General features: G+C 36.4%; 1 protein-coding gene across 1 annotated transcript; it reads right to left on the bottom strand.

Moving 5' to 3' along the window:
* Positions 1–3,788: 3,788 nt before the first annotated feature.
* On the bottom strand, positions 3,789–22,186 carry LOC134651627 (inactive pancreatic lipase-related protein 1-like). The gene is made up of 7 exons (XM_063506730.1): positions 21,901–22,186; positions 12,084–12,231; positions 8,804–9,029; positions 7,019–7,199; positions 4,948–5,139; positions 4,253–4,421; positions 3,789–3,932 (listed from the first exon to the last, which is right to left on the bottom strand). Exons 1-7 carry the CDS (start codon positions 21,953–21,955, stop codon positions 3,815–3,817), a joined length of 1,089 nt encoding a protein of 362 aa, XP_063362800.1. The 5' UTR covers positions 21,956–22,186; the 3' UTR covers positions 3,789–3,814.
* Positions 22,187–22,429: the final 243 nt, after the last annotated feature.

Raw genomic sequence — 22,429 nt, 5'->3', positions numbered from 1 at the left:
ATGCATGGTGTAAAATTCCATATACTCGTAATTCCATGAAATAAAAGTCCATATAATTAATTGTTCTGAAACAATTTCACCGAGCTACTGCAATGTTATTGTCATGCATTAAGCTATTCTTTTTAAAACCATTTATTTTTTCAATTAAACACTATAATCTGTGACTGAAGTAATTTCTACTGGTACTTCTGACTCTTGCTCTGTTACAGGCTCAAATTAAAATTGTCCACATCCAGTCAAAAACAAAATAATAGCCATGCATATAAGGATTTATACAGTTTGTAGTTGCATGTGTTGTTTGTTACATACTAACCGCCAGCGGTGGTAAAAGTAGAAAATAATCTCCAGCTGTTACACCATGTTGACAATTGTCAACTGAAACTGACAATTCGGCGTTACTATTTTTCACAAATCATGTTATTTGACTCTTTTGTCTTATGTAATTATAGATATGTATATTCATAAATTAAATAATAAGTATCGCGAATTAATTGTCATTGTCGATTTGGTGAAACAGGAGCCGAAAAATTTCTTTTATTTTGTCGTCACTAATTTTACTGTCGAAAACAAAAGTAATGACGAAGATATATAATAAAATGTAATATTTACAGAATGAAGTAGATTATTAGGTCACCGAGTCATATAAACGTACTGTAGTGTGTGCTCAGTTAAGTTCACTATGGTTAAGACAGTGGTCGGCATTTAGTTTCAATCAGGCCTATCGTAACTAGTAATTAGGAGTTGTACAAAACAAACGGGTCTTATTTCACTAACTTGACAATCGATTCTAACACTGACAATTTCGTTTGCAATTCTGGCTGAACTATATGTCATATTGTCGCATATTGTCATAAAACTCGTGGCTAAAATATTATTAGGGCTGTGCCAGCTTCCAGCCTCATCTGTCAACTGTCAAGTTAGTGAAATTAATGCCATTATTATTACAGTTCAGTAAATCAAAACTATGTAACTTAAAGCTAGTTTTGGATTAATTATTAACAAAGAAACAGAATTTCCGTTGTGTAACTGACTTTTTTGGATAAGATCTTGTAAAGTATATAAGGTAAACAATACGAGTTCTTTGAATGAATTTAATATTGAAAATGTTGCACGGACGACAAAGATTGTAAATAAAAACGTGGGTTGAATTATTTAATAAGATTTTAGATATATGAGATTTGATGAATATAAGCTTGCAAGCTCTTAACGTTTAGAGTGTGTCTATGGGAACTTCCAGAAATTAGGAAATGAAAGTTAAAAATAAAGGAAATTACAAATTATGAGATAAGACGGGGAAATGTGTCATTGGTTTAGGTAAAATAATGAGCTCTCGATGGAGATTACGGGTACGATAGTAACTTTACTGTAAATATTTTCACTGTGGTTTCTGATCCTGAAAGTTTGTTAAATCTAGTTGACATTGTAGGTGTACATTTCAAAGAGAATGTGGTTGATTCAATGTAGGTAAGCATGTTGATACTTCATACTTAATCAAGTTCAATATTAATGGTTGTTTAATATGTAAACTTATTTGGCTGAGATTATATTGGAGTGCATGTATCAGCCAAGGTTAACTAACAGCGGAGCTAATTTTTAAGTCGTCCCATATTTTTATTAATATTTACACAAAATTTTGTTTTGTATCAATATATTTTTTTACATTGATGATATCTAGGTTCCTTTTGCTCACTAGAAATCTAAAGCCTTCATAAGCAGAAATGTTCTTGAGCTACAACCGATAATTTCACGAAAAACATTTCTTACTTTGGCTGATGCAAGTGAAACATTCTATTACTTAGTTCAATAAGAAATCAAAATATAGATGATTCAAAGATAACTTATATTTCCAGTTTTTGATATTGATGTTGCAAACGATAATGTAATTTAATCAATCATCATTAATCAAGTAGTTAGATAATTTGTCATAGATTAGTAATGTATTTTAAATCGAACTTTATAGTGCATTTATATGTTGACTCTTTTCTCAGTGTTATATTCGGCTTCTACTTGTTATCTGCTGTATAATATATTAAAACTTCTTTTTTTGTCCTGACTACATGTGCTTGTAAAGTTTTAGCTAAATGTTGTTTAATTTAAATGGTGACATTATCTTCCCTAATAATAAATGTATGAAAATTTTGTTCTTTGTTTGATTACCGGTGCCTTAATGAAACAATAACATGTGTTTATAAAGTTTACTTACAATGCAAAAATACAAAAATAAAATTAATTCTTTAATTTATTTTGTCTTCTTAGGTTAGGGATTTATAATAAGGATAAAAAAGCAAAATACAAAAAGACATACAAAAATAATACAATTCCAACTATAATTATTACATACAAACCATACAATTATAATAATTATGTTATCTACTCAATTAATTCAGAAGAAAGGTACATAAATCTTAATACCTACAGTTAAAAATGTTTAAAAAGACGTACACATATATGCGGTGTGATTGGAATTTACCGAGTTGAATAAGAATTGGGCGGTTGAACAACTTGATGATAATGTGTGTGCATTTGGCCTCAAATAATCACATCTAATCATACATACCTAGTTATTATAATAATTCCAAATACGAGAATCACAAATTCCAATAGACAATATAGACATGAATAAAATTATGTAGCTACGTAGGTACCCATTATTATTGGAAAGTGTATTCCTATTTTTTCCCATCCCACGTGACCGCCACCATACTGAGGCGGAGACAGATGGGAATACACCTATTGGAATCATCAATCGCGATCAACTCTTCCAAAATTAAAGAAAAAAAAACAAAAAAATTGTATTACACTTAACATAAGTCAACTAAGCATACCGAAAACCGATAAAAGTATCACTATCAAGAGTGGCAAATATCACAAACACCTATGACCTATTAATAAATTATATTGGTGAACTATTTAATTGACAAGAAAACACATGCCTAACTAAGAACTAAAACTAAATTATGGTAACCAGAATGAACTAACACGGTGTAGCAACCATTAATGGAATTTAAATACAGTCATCTTTCTAAAGTAATGCTTGGTAACCTTATCAGTATAATTTTTAAATTGTCTGTAATAAAGCCCCATTTAGACGGATCAAAACTTTGTATGCTATTTTCGTTACATTGCGTTATTTGGTCGATCGACTGAATTCATTGTACTCTTCAGTTTGCAATATTCGATACATTGCTTAAGGCAGAGTAAAATTAATGTCCGCTAATTTATTTTTCAATATTAAATTAATGTATAATGTATTGGATATATAATACGAGTAGTTGCTCCACCGTTGTTCTTACTCCTATTATACGAACCTGACAATTGTCATCTTCATCTGACACTCGATTCGCCGAAAATTCTTAAGGCAACAAATAACAATGATGCCTTGCGATAATTTTAATTATTATCTTGTACTGAAGTTAAAAGTTATTAAAACATTATTAATGAACTCCGAGATGACCACAACAAGGTCAATATTATAGTGGTGTCATGAGTTGGATATGCAAGGTTTTCCCCGTTTAGATGTACCGCTTGACTCTTAAATGCTGAGTCAGAGTAATTATTGCATTATGCATACATTTTTGGACGTTATTTGCAATTCCATTTCCCATAAGAACCAAATGTGTCAGTGAAAGATACTATCTTTATGTTTTGTACCCTAGACGTGACAACTGTCAGGTTGGTATAACAAAAGCCGCTAACCAACCTGAGGGCCAGGGTCATATCACTATACCTCTCGCTCTACCTACAACCACGCGAATGAGAAGTTCTACGACCCCAGACATCAATTTGGTTTGAAGATAGTTTAGTGAGCAGAACTTCAGCTGTTAGAGCTGGAAGGATAGGGCGGTGCGGAGCGCAGTCGACGCGACTTGCCGGGGAAGCCGCGTGCGTAAGGGGGCTTCGCGTTTGTCGTCACATAGAACACCCCACGTGCTCTGTAAAAAATAGAACATAGGTATATTATGATATAAGGAGAATACACTAGGGCACGGTCCGGCCCAGAACCGTAAGCGAGACTTGATCTACTTAACGACTAGGTATAAGATAAACTTAAATAAATGTCATATACGTGCATATACTAAGAAAAAATGACCAAGTCTTCCAGGCCGTTAATAACCATATGACATTTATTTAAGTTTATAATTTATATAGTAGTGTGTCTACATGAAATAAAAACAAATTAAAATATTTTCTGAAAATAATTTAATTTGTTCTAATACTTCTAATAGGGTTATAAGATAAATAGGTAACATACTTGTGGGTAAGGTGCTCCCCCATGAGCACATACTCTGTGTCCTTAGGCTCACACCATCCAATGAGGTAGGAGAATAAACTAGGGCACGGTCCGGCCCAGAAGCCTGCGCGAGAGTTGATCGACTCGATGAAGTACGGCGTCACCTTTGTGTGGTCGCATGAGAGCGTTTCTGGAAGGTGAAAGATAAATTAAATAAATTAAATTAACGTTCCCAATAAATTGTATATACTCCAACTAAATATGTGTATAGGTAATCAAAGTAAAGAGAATAGAGTAGCCTGTCTGGAGGTTTTCATTCATAAATATACCAGGAGTATTGAAAAAATAAAATTAATCTGATAGTCAAAATACTCTATCTAAGGGCTAGTATCCCGTGTGTATCCCGTTTAGCTATGCCCGCCCCCTATCCGCTTAATGCAAATTTCACAAAGACTAACCAACCTTACTGACCTCGCAGTGTAATGTTAGACCAATAGATGGCGCTAAACTAATTAAGATTACAGCGCCCTCTATTGAACTTAGAGCAAAACTCACCTTTCCTTACTTTCACATTATTCACGTAAAAGTAAGCCTTGTTAGTGTAACATTTTGATAAGAGATGACGCTCTAAGCTTAAGTAATTCAGTGCAGTTTTTTGATGAACTTTATAATTTTTTATTTATGTATGACTTTTTTATGTTATGTTTGTTACTTACGGAAGATTGTGTCATGCGCGCATCCAGGCTGGCTCGAGCCGCCATTGACGTAAAAGTCGGCGTGGCCATTGGGACCCCATTGGCCAAGTATACCGGCCCCCGTGTGTAGGATGTCTACAAATAGGGCATCTGTATGGTCCAGGTCTCGAGAACGGTTGTTGCCCATATAGAACAAGATCGTTGGGTCTAAACCTGGAAAAAAAAACAACGGGTTGCACTCAGGGAGTGCCGGCAGAAGTGAAAACTCAATGACTAGTGCAAATGCACTATGTATAATTGAGGTTAACGCCATCTAGCGTTAGCGTTAATTACTTGAAACCCCTAAGCACATCAGAGTTATATTAATACCAGTTAGAGCGAAACTCACTAGATGGCATTTAAATCAATAATTAAAAACTCAATGACTAGTGCAAATGCACTATGTATAATTGAGGTTAACGCCATCTAGCGTTAGCGTTAATTACTTGAAACCCCTAAGCACATCAGAGTTATATTAATACCAGTTAGAGCGAAACTCACTAGATGGCATTTAAATCAATAATTAAAAACTCAATGACATTATATGTAACAGTTTTTCGATCAGGTCACGTGTCCGTCTTACGGTCACGTGATCGGCTTACGCTGTGTCGAGTTATTAATATTTTATCCCCACCTCAAAAAGTGCACAGCGCCGCTAAAGAAGTTTTCACTTCAAAAATGTATTTGTTTGTTTTTTTTCCCTTTGGGGTTGGCAACGGTTGGTTTATAAAGTCGGACTAGGCTAACTCTGCACTCCTAGCACATGATTGGCGCGACAGTGTCTCGAGGCGAGATAGACTACCCGTCTTTTTCTAACTATGTTAATAAAAGAGGGACGGGTAGTCTATCTCGGCTGCACATACTTTTCAGTCACAGAGTGTGAAAGAATCATCATAAACGACAAATTACTATGAAACTAAGAGGTATGTAATGAAACTGCCACACATTGTCTCGTCAAAGTCGGTTCAGAGTTTAGACGGACTCCAGCAGAGGGGAAACATACATCTTCATTATAAAGTGTCAAAACTTAGCAGTTTTTCTTTATAGGTAATAGGTTCTTTACTCATGTATCTTTTTGACTATCCGGTCAAAAATAATTGAGGTAAGTACCTATAGGTACATACATATATTATATTTTGCATCTGGTCAAGGTGAATTATGACATTCGATACGTTTGTAGGTAATCAAGGTGTGTAGAGGTCGATCAGTCCATAAATGCTAATACTATATTTAGATGGACCATGCTATTAATTAACGGATGGAAAAAATTCTGATGTCCATTTATCATGGAAATATGTTATAATGCCAAGGCAACCTTAAAGATGTAGTTGAGTCCAATTCAACCCACTTTTATAGTTCGTTTTTTTTTAACATTAGAAAAAGACTACGCGATCTTGAAGTGTCTTTTAAATGAAAAACACTGTTTAAAAATCAGTAACTATTACTTATGAAAGCAGAAGAATGTAAATAATCGTATATGATTCATAATTGTTACATATTTGCCGTGACTTATTTTACAAAAGTGTGTTTCAATAAAAAGACACGTCAAGATTGTTTACCTTTTTTCTAATGCTAAAAAAACGAACTATAGGCATAATTTAATTACTTATGTTAATAATCATCGGCTCCCTAATCACACTGGTGTTGCACAATCAACGATTACCAATGACATTGTGTCCATTAGATAGGTATCTAATGAAACCAACAAAAAGTAAGTGTAGGTATTATCATGCCGCGATCAGAAAGGGATTAGAAATAACAGATTTCCATACACTTACGTCAAAATCAATATGGATTGACAGCTATCTCAATCCCTTTCTAATCGCGATTCAGTAATAGGTTACCTGTGATGTGATCAAGTTTTTCTTTTGACCGGAAATTCGCGACCAAGATGTACCCGATGACGTGCACCCGTTCCAATGAGGTACCGCTTACTTGATGTGATGCGTCATTAGGCAGGTGATTCGCGACCTCCCATAAACGTCTATTACCACGTTGTACCTGATGTTATTCTCCTGTTCTAATGACGTTAGTAGTTACTCCGTTAGGCTACCTGTGATGCGACCAAGTTTTCTTTTAGGCAGGAAGTTGGCGACCAGTCCCAGAATGTGCGCCCCCACGCTGTACCCGATGGTGTGCACCTGTTCCGGTGGGAAATTCTTCGTCGGGTGCTTCCGTAAGTATTCCAGCATCTGCGCTATGCACATGCCGGCGAAGCGGGGAGCCCATTCGATCTGAAATGTGACGTTTATCATAAGTGTCGAAATTAAATACATTAATACCTACATACTTATCGGGGAAATATTTCAAGATAATTTATTACATTGTACTCGTAATTACGTATTAGATTTATGTCAAGATTTAATGTACATTCTATTGAATATTTTCTTACGAGTCTTCTGACAGCTCAGGCAGGTATCTCAAAAAAATTAGGTATGATAAAGATAGTTTATTATTCAATTAGGCATAGGTATTACAATGCGTTTATGAACGTAAAATTAAGCTACACCGGCTCCAACCCTACATCTCTGCCTCGAGAAGATTTGAATCCCTCTTCAACTGGAGGAGGGTATCCCAATATGAGACCGGCAAAAAACTCGGCAAGACACATCTTTTCAAAACGTTTCATCTTATAACTTATACTTAATGCATGTTGCATTAAGTACGAGTAAATAAGAAAAAAATACTATTTAAATTACTATAGGTACCTATGTATTAAATTAGTATTGTCTGCAGTATTTTAAAATTAAAATTCTATATTGTATTTACCGCAACTCCCAACCCAAAATTGTTCAAAACTTAACAGCTTGATCTAATACCTATACCTATAGATATGTTATTACAATGTCCATGCATTACGACTCATACTTATAAATACTGTATGTAAAGGCATGAAAAGGCATCATATTATATTACATAATCATAATTATATGCGTAAATACCTTAACTTCCAAGGTATACCTGTGCTATAGTTGCCAAAGAGCAAGGTGAACATTAATATTATGTTTTATAGAATATTCATTTACGATCTCATATTTTAATACAAATGTCCTATTAATTTATTACCAACCTCCAATAAACTACGCAACATCTTCAAAAAATCTTATTAATTATAGGTACTCATTAAATTCATTTAATACTAATAATGTCGATTGATTTGTGGCCGTCACATATTCAGTTCAGTCTATGAGCTTATTCTAAGCTTGAGCTTTTCCGCATTATTGATGATTAAGCTAATAAAATGTTAATTAACTAGCTTGTTCAGCTATCAACAGTATCAACTCAATTAGATAGAGCGTGGATTGAGTCATAAATAAGATTGCTATTTCTTATTCCGTATTTTCTTGTCACTGGGTAGAAAAAGCTAAAAATTATAGACAGTTAAAAATACTCACCAGCCCAAGACATGACCTTGACCAAACTGCCATAATCCACGATAATAATGTTGTAGTTTCCCTTGATAAAGTAGGCTTGCGCATGTCAGTGCTGGGTGAGAGATTTCTACCACCGCCGAAGTCGTGGATGACTACCGTGGTCGATAGCTCGATAAGCTAGATCTTGGGTTAGTTCTGGATAAGATCGAACTAGGGTCGAAGTAGGTGGCCTGCTCTTTTCCTGTTGTTCGATCACTGGCTCTAACTAGCAAGCTAAAATTAATAAAGATGTAACTAACTAACTTACTTGCAGTGGCGTAGCGTGAACTAATCTAGCCGTGGGCCAAATCGCGTCTGCGAGGCCCTTTTCTTTCACTGTGCCCGAAGGGGCTTCGCGCGAGGCCCCGCCGCGAGGCCGTGGGCGACGGCTCACTTCGCCCACGCCTAGTTACGCCACTGCTTACCTGTCCAAGACAAGGTTCCTTGACCAAACTGCCATAATCCACGATAATAATGTTGTAGTCTCCCTTAGTGAAGTAGGCTTTGCGCATGTCAGTGCTGGGTGAGAGGTTCCTGCCACCGCCGAAGCCGTGGACGACCACTTTTGTGGGGTGGCTGGGGTTGAAGCGAGAGTTCGTGAGGGAGTTGTTGTCTAATGTGTCTAGGAGTTCGCCCTTTGCTTGCGTTGTTCTGAAATGAGAGGATAAAGCATTTTCTATTAAAAACTTCTAATAGGTACATGTTTAACAATAGCTTCTGCCCGCGACTTCGTCTGCTTGGAATCGTTTCTATGTATGAACTAAGAGTATACCTATCTCGTTTTAGTATCGTATAAAATGAAGACAAAATACTATAAAACAAGCCGCTCTGCCTAAAACCACAAATCATGAAACCTTGAAACGTCTATTTTTATAAGCAACTTTATATGCATATCTACTAAAACATAAAATATAATTTACGCAAGAGATAATAAAAAACGGAAGATTAAGTATTTAAATTCGGCACCAGAAGGTAGGTACCTGTAGAATGGCAATTAATTCAGTAGACGGAATAATTGTAGATACTATGATGAAACACAAATAAATCATATAGACCGCTACCATAAATACGAAGTACAGTTTCTCCGAAATAGTAGTTTTATGTTGGAAAGTGATTAGGCTATATACGAGGGGTATTCAAAATATTCTCGGTATGAGAATGAAAACAAACAAGTACGAAAAGTTTGATATTTTTATTTTTCAATATACTCCCCCCCTATGTTCATACACTTAAAAGATCGATCAATTATTTTTTTTAATCCCTCGTAAAAATATTTTTTATCTTTCGTGTAAAAATGCTCCTCCACTGCCGCCTTCAATGCTTCATCGTCAGAAAATTTATTTCCACGCAGATCCTTTTTAAGATTGGGGAGCAAAAAGAAGTCGCTGGGGGCTAAGTCCGGACTATACGGTGGGTGAGTAACAGTTTTAAACCCACGTTCAACAATAGCTGCCTTGGCAATATGAGCAGTATAGACGGGGGCGTTGTCATGCAGAAGCAGAATACCTTTGGTTAACTTTCCTCGCCTCTTTTCTTTAATTACATCCTTTAATTGACGTAGAATGTTAGCGTAGTACTGTCCTGTGATATTTACACCTTTTTCTTTATAATCGATTAGTAATACTCCTTCACAATCCCAAAATATCGTGGCCATGACCTTGCCAGCTGAAGGGATGACCTTCAACTTCTTGGGATAAGCTGAACCCTTAATGTGCCACTGCATGGACTCTTGTTTACTCTCTGGGTCATAATGATGAACCCAGGTTTCATCTCCAGTAACTATTCTTTGCAGCACCTCATCAGGATTTTCACCGCACAGGTCAATAAAATCGGAACAACAAGCTACACGCATGTCTTTTTGAAGCCGAGTCAGCATTCGCGGAACCCATCTTGCACTTACTTTTGACATATTAAGATGGTCATGTATAATATCATGTACGGTACCAATAGAGAGATTGGTTACTTGTGCTATAGATTTTACCTTCACTCGACCATCTTCCAATATAAGTTTTTCCACTTTATCAATATTTTCTTGTGAAGTAGCTACTACAGGCCGGCCAGGTCTAGGGTCATCTTCAATACTCTCCCTTCCGCGTTTAAACTCGCTTGACCACTTTTGAATGGTAGATAAAGAAGGAGCAGACTCACGGTAAACACAATCCATTTCCTCTTTTATGGTTTTTTGATTTTTACCCTGTTTTGTCAAGAATTTTATCACGCATCGATGTTCTAATTTAGTTAACATTGTCAATTCGCACAGGATGTTCATGTTTGTTCAGCAATTGCAGAAAAACAAAAGACTATCTCGGTTCGAATTATACTTTTTTTTAATGTCAATGAATAAACCTTAGCGGCCAGTAACGAAAGAAATTTTAGAAGAGGTCGTAAGATATCAATACCGAGAATATTTTGAACGCCCCTCGTACTCAAAGGATTACAGTCGTAACTAAGAACGCTTTCATTGCGCTATTACATCTGCTTTTTAATAGAATAAAACAGAAATGTTTATTTGCCAGAATACGTTACAATTAGGTCTACACTTTTGCAACCTAAAGTCTATCTTTGTATGGAGTTGGAGATTAGCAGTTAATAATTATTTTATTTGTCGATTATACCTATTAAAATACAAGTGGAGGCTTCTACATCCCGATGACGCTCATATCAACGTTATGGCTCCTCTACACGATGGGCCAACGCCGGCCACTCCAAGGGACGCAGCCATGCGGTAGAATGAGATAGCAATATCACTTGCTCCCTCTAACGCATAAATGTGTCCCTTGGAGTGGCCGGCGCTGGCCCATCGTGTAGAGGAGCCATTACACAACCTGCATAGTTTTAAATATTTATATTTCCCATTGGCTCCGCTAATGCGCATTATCTTTTAAGCAATCAAAATGTTAATCGACCTTGTATATATACACAGAGGTTGAGGTAAAGGTGGATGCGAGGGTCTCGGATTAGCATTCGACATTGGCGAGCCTTTTCTGAATTTTAAAATATCGGTACCTATTTAGCTACCTGCTGTTGCATGAATATCAATCAAGTTTGGATAACATAAAGAAATTGAAGTCAACGCTCATTTGTCATCTGCTTGAAACGCTGTTGAGGTTGCGTTATAGTTCCCTGGGATCCAGTTTGTTTGACATAATGAATGAATGAAAGTCATAATGTAATGATTGTCAGATTATCATTAGTCATAATTCTGAAACCGTAAAATTTTCAGGATTTTCGTACGGGTATCCTATAGATAGGTTAGGTTAGGGTTGTTTTATGGCAATCCTGAAAAGTTACGCGTTTCTGAGAAAAACCAAATTATGACTAACGAAAATGCGATCAAACAAAACTATGAATTAAAACTTTATGGGAAAAAATAGAGACCCGTAGTTCCCTGTGTAACCCATGCTCATGGTGTATAGGATCAATTGGCACCCAGGATGCACGCAGTTTAGTGGCATGGTGCAGGAGTTGGAGTTAATTACATTATGTGCTGCTATGATTCCAGGTGGAGGTAGGTACTGATGGGGTTGTGTTGTCGCTGACAGATGAATCACTTGGTGAACTTCATCCCAGGGAAAAGGCAACGGTTGGGTGCACAACAAGCTAGGGTAGACATATTAATGTGAGTTAATATGTGTTCAAAACGCGAAAGTTTTAAATATCATATTAAGCTAGGGTAGCATTGTAGTTCCATTTTCTCTCACTCACCTGGTGTACAGGTAGAACTGCATCCCAGCGTGCGGACAGCGATAAGGCGGAGGGATGCATGAGGTGGTGTTGAATACGTCCTGGAGCTGCTGAGGTCCCGGATTGACGCGAAGCTTGTTGGGGTTGCGTTGTCGTTGGCTCTCTGATGCTGCAACGTAAACAGATGTCACTATTAAGTTTCAGTGCCAAAAAAAAACTATTGGATTATTGAGATAAAATCTTAGTTTGCCCGTTTTTGCAAAACTCTACAAAAAACGGACGTGTGTACTTTGAACATAATCCATGGATTTTAATTAAGTAGGTATCCCATCCGATATGGCCGAACGGCAAGTGTTTCTGCACCACTATATTTATTTTAGTCGATGTCTTCTTAACGCATTCACTGCCAGGGGGCGTGGCCTAGGAACAAACTTATATGACGGTCGACGCACATGTGCGTCGGTGGCAGTGAATGTGTTATAATGTATTGTAATGCTGCAATATACGTATTGCAGCATTACATTACATTTACAGCAGGTACTAAAACCAGCTAAACAAGTTACTTATGAATACAGGCACGAGTAATTACTTCCAATTAATTTGGTATTACGTTTCATTGAATGGGTACGAGTATTTTTACACTATAAAAATATGTAGCTTATGGTTAGAGATAAAACAATTTCTCTGGTTTTGTCGACATAGCTTGTGTTTTTATTATGAGCATGAAATACTGGCTATTGCTTACAAATTTAACATAAATCTGACACTAATAAAAATAGAATTTTTAGTAATAGATTGTGCACCGACCGCGACCCAACGAAAAAGACAAATGGAGGAATACGTTAATTTTATTACGTAACAAACTACTAATATTTAAATACGTCTTTGTTTTAATTTATTCTGCGTTAGCTATTATCTAATAAACAGAGCGCAAAGAAACTAGTCGTTACACTGTGTCGGTTATGTTGGCACTTTTACTGTTAAATTCTATCCACGTAAGTGCGTATCCAACTATACACACTGTGGATTCACGTAGGCGCGCGCGTCCTACAACCTACAACTTAATATAAAATAAATGTCATATTTAAAAAAAAATCTGAATGCGTATGTCTGTGAAATGTTGGTCAGTTTGAGGTGTACAGACTACAGTTTAATTTATTGCTCCTGTTACAGGAAGCACTCTGTATATATATATATAGAAAAATATACACTTCCCTGTCACAAATCGGGTTTTAAATGGTAGACGGGACGTGTTAGATTTTTATGTTATAAGTAGAAATCTAAAAATACCATTGTTTAAATCGTATTTATTTTGTGATACACTTTAACACCAATATAACACCTTTAATACTACTAATAAGTCTAATAACTACGTTGCTACAATTAGCTACATCTTAGCCTTTAATTATACTAAAACAACAGGAAACTAATATTCAAAATCCGTCAAAAGGGCCGTCACAATAGATCACTACTTGGTCGAAGTGGCACTCCATAGGCCCAAAACACCCCAATAATAAAAATAATAAATATTCAAAATAGAATTTTAAATGAGTAATCCCACTACATTGATAGCAATTCACAGTAAACTTATACTTTAGTAAGTATCTATTGCACCTAGATTCGCTTAGCACACCCTCAGCCACAGCCTAACCAAAACATGTCTCGACGCAACGCTCGGGTTTTCTCACAAATCATTATTATGTATTTAGCAAACACGAGCTGATCCATTATTTACCCATTTCATTATGAATCACAAGGGTCAACAACTAGTGGTTTGTATACTGAATGAGCCAATGCGCTTTCACTGATCGGGTTCGCACTGTGTGGACGCGTTATGAATGTTACGCCTCACTTATGTAATGTCGTAGGTACCTAGTAATATTGGTCTTGACATTCAGACTTTTTGAATAATAATTAAGTGGAAAAAGTGGTTAGTTTTCCGCATGCTTGCCCATGCACTACTACTTATTCTGTGCTTATACTATTACTTATTCTATGCTAATACTGTAACATAGTTACGAGCCACTAGAACACGTCGCCAATAAGCCGCTCCCATACATATCTAATTCGGAAATAAAATCGGAAATAAAACTGTCAAAAATCATTTGTGTACTCCGAAACTAAAACAACAAAGCACACCAAACAAAGTTGTGGTGTGCATTTGTAATTGTGAGCATTTGTTTACAATAAAGGAAGGCATCGTAAGACCGACACGCGTGGTCGCGCGATCTAACGACTATAATGAGTCTATAATATGGGGTATTATCTATGAAAAGGGACCTTATTGTCGATGGCGCTTACGCCGCACAGCGTCGCGCGGCATTGTATTTATATCAGAGCATCGTTAATAATGGCGTAAGCGCCATCGACAATAAGGTCCCTTTTCAAAGATAACGTCACATAAATAATCATTATCGCCGTGCAATACCGTAAAATGGGGTGAGTAGGCTTCGCGGGGACAGTTGGGTTATGAATGGGGAGAGAAGGTTTGAAAGGGGGGTGAGATGGTTTTTTAAGGCTACTGCCACAAAAACAATGCATTCCAATTTAAATTGGAGCTATAGTAATACTCATAATAAAAAAAAATCGATCCAACTATCTTCCAAAATCACCTTTGTATGAAAACCCAACTCACTCCAAATACGAGGGACTACGGGGTGAGGTGGATTTTCCTGTTTATCGTCAAAGTTATGAAATGGAACTACCCAAAATAAAATAAAAACGAAAATACAAACTTCCGGAACACTTATTATATACACCATTCAGTTTGCATATGTAAAAATAAAATGTTATCGAGGTTTGAATGTCAGTTTTGCACCTACTCACCCCATTTTACGGTACCATCGCTTTGCGGTTGACATGTATTGAGAAACATCCACCTTTGAAGACCGCGGAGGTCGCTTGCCTCATCTCATTTTTAAATGCCAATCTAGAGTTTACAATGGTATGGTGCCGTCGGGACAGTTAGGAGGGGCGTAACGTAAAGCCAAAAAATTAGATGTAAACAAAATATACTAAAAAGTCTCAACAAAGTTAGCATTTTAGTAATAAAACTTGCGAATTACTATAATCTGCTCTCATTCTCACGAGAAAAAGCTTGTTAAGTAACCCCGCTATTGTTAGACGTCGTTCAGCTAACGAAACAGAAAGTGTACGTCATAAACATGTCTTCTTGTATTGATGGTATAAGATGTATTTAGCCACAAGTAGAATATTTACAAAAAAATCAGAAGTAAGTACCTACCCAAAAACATGTATTATCAAGTTGTTTTTATACCAAAGTGAATCACTAACGTTCATTTTATAACGTACATACTCGTAGTAGTTAGTTAGTCGTAGAAGTAAAGTAAAGTTTGACGATTTATATACTTATACGTCGAAGAAACTTTTTGGACAATCATGTAGTAGCAATCTTGTTAAACATAGGTATTATCGGCTAGTAGGAAGAAGAACCACTAATTTCATAATCCTGCTATCACTGTTTGTATACTTATTTGTAAACATTAAATGTGACGTTCCACGGCAAAAGGTACCTTATGGCAGTTGGCGCTTACGTCGCATAGCGCCGTATAGCGCCGTAATAGCGCGCGGTGGCAGAGCGGCGTTAATAATAGCGTAAGCGCCAACGGCCATAAGGTACCTTTACCCGTGGGACGTCACAAATAATTTTTAATAGAAAAAAACCGACTTCTCTAACTACTAGCCTAACCCACTTAACGGCGCTTATACTTTATTTGGTAATATGTATACATTTTATGGTAATCATAGTGGTTCATTTAGTTTAGGTATCATAGTGGTTTTCCAGGTCAAGGTCCGGGTCCGGATCCGAGTCCGGGTCCGAGTCCGAGTACGGGTCCGAGTCCGGAGTCCGGGGCCCAGTTTAATTCAAAATCACAAAACGTGTACTATGCGTCGTTGAAGAGTTCTGATCTGATCATCATTAGCAGTTCCACTTCAACAAATGCCACAGTTTTTAATGTAAATACTTGATTTTCTGGTGAAAATATATAAAATTCTATACGTATGCCTTTAAGATTTGAGGAGTTCCCTCGATTCCTCATGGATCCTATGTTCAGGACTTGAGATTGACATAAATGTGCCTAAAAACCTAACTTGCTTAATAAACATAACGAAAAGGACAAATCGCCAAATGCGAGCTATGCGTCGTTAAAGAATTCCGTTATGATCATCATCAGCAGTTCCACTTCATCAAATGCGACAGTTTTTAATGAAAATGCTCGATTTTCTGATGAAAATACAAAAATCTCTACACGCATGCCTTTAAGATTGGAGGAGTTCCCTCGATTACTCGTGGATCCCATCATCAGAACTCGAGCATGACAAAAATGTGGCTTAAAAACTTAACTTGCTTAACAAACATAACGAAGAGGACAAATTGTCAAACGTGTAGGTACTATGCGTCGTTGAAGAGCTCCGTTCTGTTCATCATCAGCATTTCCACTTCATCAAATGTCACTTTTTTGAATGTATATGCTTGATTTGTTGATAAAAACACAAAAATCACTATATGTATGCCTTTAAGATTTGAGGAGTTCCCTCGATTCCTCATGGATCCCATCATCAGAACTGGGTTTTGAAAAAAACGGGACCAATCTGTATGCATATTATACAAATACAACCAAAAAAAATGTTTCAAAATCGGTCCAGTAATGACGGAGATATGGAGTAACAAACATTAAAAAAAAACATACAACCGAATTGATAACCTCCTCCTTTTAGATTTGGAAGTCGGTTAAAAAAGTGAACAAATAAATCTGTTTACGGCCAAATTATTGCAAATAATGCAGTTAGACTGGTATTTTGTGATTAATTGCGTAGGTACCTACGTAGTTAATAATATTTCCAATCATTATCAGGTTTTATTTTACCATAAATACCATGTATATGCCAAATTACGACAGTTTTAAGTTATTGTATAATTAATAATTAATTGAACTTTAGGAAGCGAGTTAGGTTAGGTTAGAATGTAACTGTCAAATTTTGAATAGGTGACTTTTACTACGGTTGAAACCTATGCTCATCGTTAAGGCGGCGTCTTTGCCCTATTTAACATTAACTATTCACTGATGACCACCAATTTTAACAAAAGGACCCGACGACAACGTGAGTGAAGTCACGGACTAGTATTACAATATTAACAAGCTGATTTTGTCTCTAAGCTAGAGCTTAAAGTTTTGAGGTGCGGATTGTAAAGGTTGCAAGTAAATATTCGTGCGATACATGAATACAAGCCTGAGATTTACAAGGAAAAAAGTATAACGAGGACATTCGAACCATGCTGTCATAATATAACCGTATTGGCAGGCGCGACTGCATGTTACTCGATCTCTGACACGGATCTACTCTTACGCAACTCGGATGATACTGTGTCAAAAGATCGATGCAATTTGCAAAATTATGCTTTTTAAAGGAATCACTGTTATTATATTAATAAAGATAACGTTTGGAATTAATAGTAGAGCTTCGCTCAAGTGAAGAATGAAAATGATTTCAATTCAGACATCAAAGTATAAAATTGCATGCAGCTTTTGGTTGAACATTGCAAATTATAATCTAAGCGCTTATCTCATTGTAATTTTTTTGTTTTGCATGACCAACCCTTTGATCGCCAAAGACGTCAATGACGCTCGTGGCTACAGCCCAATACCTATCCACCTTCGTGCATTCGTTCAATGGCGTTCACGTCAATTTCCAAGTGCTTGGACACTCTAGTAGTTAGTTGCCATCGTCCTCCATTCCAATAGCTACAGACTGTCAACTATTCGCTGTTTGGCTGTCAATCATTAGGACGTTTGCCTTGTTTCATGTAGATAATTTAAAAAAAAATATTTACAAGACGAAGAAGGTTTTTTTTTGTTTTCGTATTTTATTTTACAGATTTTTCCGTAAATATCCTTACTACAATATTGTAAGTTGTTTTTGTCATAAATGCCTACAGTAATTCCCATATATGAATAGGAGTTGTATTCTACAATGTCTATTAGTATTCTCATTTCCAGTACCGAAGGCAACGGGTGTGCAAAGGAACGTGATTAGGATACAGAGCATCATGACCCACATAGTGCATTATTGTCTACGTTTGGAACTTTGCTGCAAATCACATTCCACCGTCCACACTATCAACTGATTAATCGTAAACCTTTGGCAAAGATGTTATTTAAGGTCCATTGTTGGCCAGCCAGTGAAGATGTTACTAATGTTACTATTTCTTGCAGTACTTTGGGTTTATAGAAGTGTTTGTAAAAGGGGCAAAGATAAACATGAAATTAGGAGGGCTTCTAACAGTGGCTGGATAGAAGATGCCCAATACCTGGTATAGCATGATGGTGACCTAAGAACAGCAGTGGACAGATGCTGTATGTTAATAGTGATGATGTCAGAGGTAGAGTGAGAGGCCCGGGAAACCCAGGGAGAGAAAAGGGAAGGGAAGTCAGTCAGAAAAGATAATGTTAAAAAACAAGACTAATAAAAAGTAAGTAGGAGGATATTGATCAACGAAACTTAAGCAATTTCAAATCATTCAAGTAATGTTAATTAATGTTAATTAGGAAAAAAAAACATAAGTAATTGGTCGTTTCGTCAGACAATCAATTAATTATGATTCACGAATAAATGTATTTTTGGGCACTATTGTAGTTAATGATATGTTTCCATTGTTTTGTTTCCTAAATTATCAAATATTTTCTCCCATTTCATTCGTAACGTTGTCACATTACCTAACCCCATTACCAAAATCGCGATACCATCAAATGAGATAATCGTGACAATAACAAGAAGTGAATCTGTTCAAAATTGTCCCAAATCAGTCTGTCACGTTTACAATGTAACGTATTATAGTTAGGTAAGACGGTGAGAGTAGTTTGTGGTAAAAGGTCTTATGTTCACATGTTTGAAATGTATGCTCCGCCTTTCTCTTGCGCGCGCATGTGCGGGATTACGCAATGAAATGTGGTCTGCGCATGCGTTCGGAAGTAGCGCAGTGGAAGTGTTATGTGTAAGGAAGTTTTAGCAGGTTCTGTTTATATTGGTGAGGACAATATTGGCTTTTGTTTTAGCATCATTTCGTTTTCAGATACATTAAGTGTAATAGTCTCGGAAACGTACTGCGTATTTGTCATGCTAGTTCAGTCAATGCCAGTACTTTTTGTACCGAGACTGACTGAAATAGCAAGACACGATCGTAAGTTTTCGTAAAGAAAATGGAACATACTTATTCAGTACCTACCTACATCTGTATCATGTTTTATTTTTATTTTGGGATAATTTATTCTTTTAACTATGTATACAGGTATAGGTAGAGTCCATTTAAGCTAACTTTGCACCGACTTGAATAGAACAAAGTGAGGGGGCACAACCAGAGGGGGTGTCATTATAAACGTCATATTTTTATATAAATTTGACATTAATAATGACATGGCCACACTTTGGCATTGTAAATGTCATGCAGAGTTAGCCTGGTCCGACTCTATATAGTTATTTCTTACGTGCATGGAATTGGGTAATCACTGGCTGGTCAGGTTAAAAGTGGCTATGACCTTTGAGGATAACATAACGACTTGGTATGTAAAGGCAGTAAAATAAAGTTAAAAACATATTCCTAGTCCTTTCAATAGATACCTAGGTACTGATTATCTACTATTACGTATACAGCACTGTTGCTGAATTAAATGTTAGTTAAAGTCTTAAGAAAGATTTTATAATATTATTACCATAATCATTGGTTTAAAATTTTGCTCGTCAAGTTCCTTGTCTATATTCACTAGAGTTAGACCAAGATAAATCTGCAGCGATTTTGATAGCCCTGGCTGTGCAAGTGTTATTTGTACACGTCATAATTTCACAGTAGGGTTTTTTTGTTGTCTGCCCTTGCATTATATACGTGTAATTTTATTCATGGAATTTGCCTTTGTTAAAAAGTTTAAATACATATTAAATATAAATATAAATTACCTACAAATTTGCCTTGGCCCTTATCTTAATGCAAAAGGTGAAGAGGAATAACTTGCAAAAAGCCTAAAACATTACGCCATCTATGGTATTGTATAGCATTACAATACATTGTCATGTAAATACATACTTACAAATATTTTAGACACATGTAACGTGTTAACGCGGCATGTCACGTAGGTCAGGTCTGAGTTCTGCCTGCCTATTTGCAAATCACTCTGCCTCGGCTGTGAGCTAGTCCCCGATATTACTTGACCTTATGACTAGTAATCATATTAAGTAACCTAACAACCCTTTTTTCATCTAAATAACCCATTATTTAGTGCATCGTTTTTACCCAATAGCCTAGTACAATTTTTGAAGTGAAAACTTCTTTAGCGGCGCTGGGCATTTTTTGAGGTGGGGAAAAAATGATAAACTCGAGATATCGTAAGGCGATCAAGTGACCGTAAGGTTTAGATGGCCACTCATTTAGATGGCATTAAAATCAATAAAGAAAAACTCAATGACATTACATGAAAAAGGTTCTAATCTTGTACGGGCTGAAATAGGAGGATCTCACAGTTACATTCTAACTTTATATCACTCTTCAAATCAAGGGTGAACAGGCACCTTCTGGGCAGACTCGCTCCATCGTAGGCCACGTCTTCGCCCCGGCTAGTCTGTGGCCATGAGTAAGCCCATTTTTAATAAAAAAAAAAAAAACTCAAATATAATTCAATAAAGCTACATCTTGATGAAATCGCTAATAAAAGTGAACTCTAGTACTGGTGAATGAAACTCAAAATATCATGACCAAATATATTTAGATGCGAGATCTGCAAGGTAACTTCACAATTTCTATTCGAATTTTAAACAATTAACGCTACAAATTTGAATTTCTAATTTTAAACAAGCTCACTGACCAGCAATTTCGGAACTAAAGTTTTTCAATAGAAAGGAGCATGGGTCAATTATACATAGTGCTGCAGACATTTTGGACTAGTCATTGAGTTTTCACTTCTGTCGGCACTCCCGGACCTGTTGTTTGCCCGGAAGGGAAGACCATGGTTCTATGCACGGGAATAATAGAGGTAGGTAATAAATAAATACATAAATGGATAGCGAACAGTAAATTAAAACAAAAAGGTAGGTTTATCTCTTTATGCTTGTTCGTAAACCAGACAAAGTATATAAGTAGGTAGGTACCTAATGATGAACTTTGCCACTGATAATATAAATTTACAAATTATTTCACTAAGTTAAATCAACCCACAGACAATATATAGACAGTCTTCTTCCATATGCACTAGAGTTGTTGTATTTTATGTCAAGAGTCAGGACTGCACGCAAACTCGATTCTTCGACTCGGTTTTTGCGGCAGTTTATGACACGCACGATATGATACTCGTTAACTTAAAGTAGACAACGTAGTATACTGTCGAAGTGTGAGATGCTAATCAAATTGCAGTTAAACAATTCTGTCTATACATTATTCCTATGTACTTTTCATTTTCCTTCCTTCCCTAACTTCCCTTACTTTGCAAAATCCTGTTTTTTATTAGCTCGTAGCCAAGCCAAGCCTAAGGTTTGACGGCGTCCAGCGTCCAGCTCATCGCATCTTTAATCTACTGCAAGGATGCGTCTTAATTTAAAATTTAATTGAGGCTTTGTACTGCATAGGTAAAACTGAAATTGCTCGAGTTTGCTACGAATTCTAGAAAACAAAAAAAGCTGTCCCTAGTATGCAAATTAATTAAATATAAATGTGTTGTTAAAAGTTTTGTACTAAATTTCCTATTTTGGCAATAGGCAACGTCTTAATTATCGTTAACGTGCAATTATTACAAACTGCATAACTGATTATTATCACTCACGTTTTTCTACTCACCAGGAAATTGCAAAAGGACTACTCCGACAACCAGCAACCACTTCATTTCAACCATTTTCCCAATAAACAATTCACATTAACTAAGCATCACAATTTCACACAGACATGATATTTGTTATCACAGACCATAACTAATATTGTTGTTTATCGCGTGATCATGTCGTACGGGTGCGTGTGCGCCGGTCGTGTTCCGCGCGGGTACTGGCCAGCGAAAGTGGTGGAGGTGTTGGGACAGTGTGACCCTCGAGCGGCTTCCTCTTGCGCTCTGCACCATGGATATAACCACATGTTAGGCGTGTTATCCTACCTTGAGAAAGGAAGGGATGTGCGTCACTGCCGGAAGGCTGTCATAATTGTTTTGAGTTAAACACCAAAAATCATTTTTTATAATTTAATATAATTAAAATATGTTGTTGTGTATTTAATAACCATCAGTCATCGTCAGGTATACATTAAATATATACAGTAAGCTGTAAAAATATCTGCGTAATGACGCGCAAAAAATATTTTGACATTGACTCTGGATCGC

Source organism: Cydia amplana, chromosome 1 (assembly GCF_948474715.1).
Source record: "Cydia amplana chromosome 1, ilCydAmpl1.1, whole genome shotgun sequence".
NCBI classification, from domain to species: domain Eukaryota; kingdom Metazoa; phylum Arthropoda; class Insecta; order Lepidoptera; family Tortricidae; genus Cydia; species Cydia amplana.
The sequence above is the reverse complement of the archived record's forward strand: the minus strand, read 5'-3'. Positions and strand labels throughout refer to the sequence as shown.

Coding starts and splice junctions, on each gene's coding strand:
- LOC134651627 (XM_063506730.1), bottom strand. CDS start 21,955: ATGGTTGAAATGAAGTGGTTGCTGGTTGTCGGAGTAGTCCTTTTGCAA. Junction 9,030..12,083: donor CAGTTCTACCTGTACACCAG/GTGAGTGAGAGA, acceptor CTCTCATTTCAG/AACAACGCAAGCAAAGGGCG. Junction 3,933..4,252: donor GGGGAGCACCTTACCCACAA/GTATGTTACCTA, acceptor TATTTTTTACAG/AGCACGTGGGGTGTTCTATG.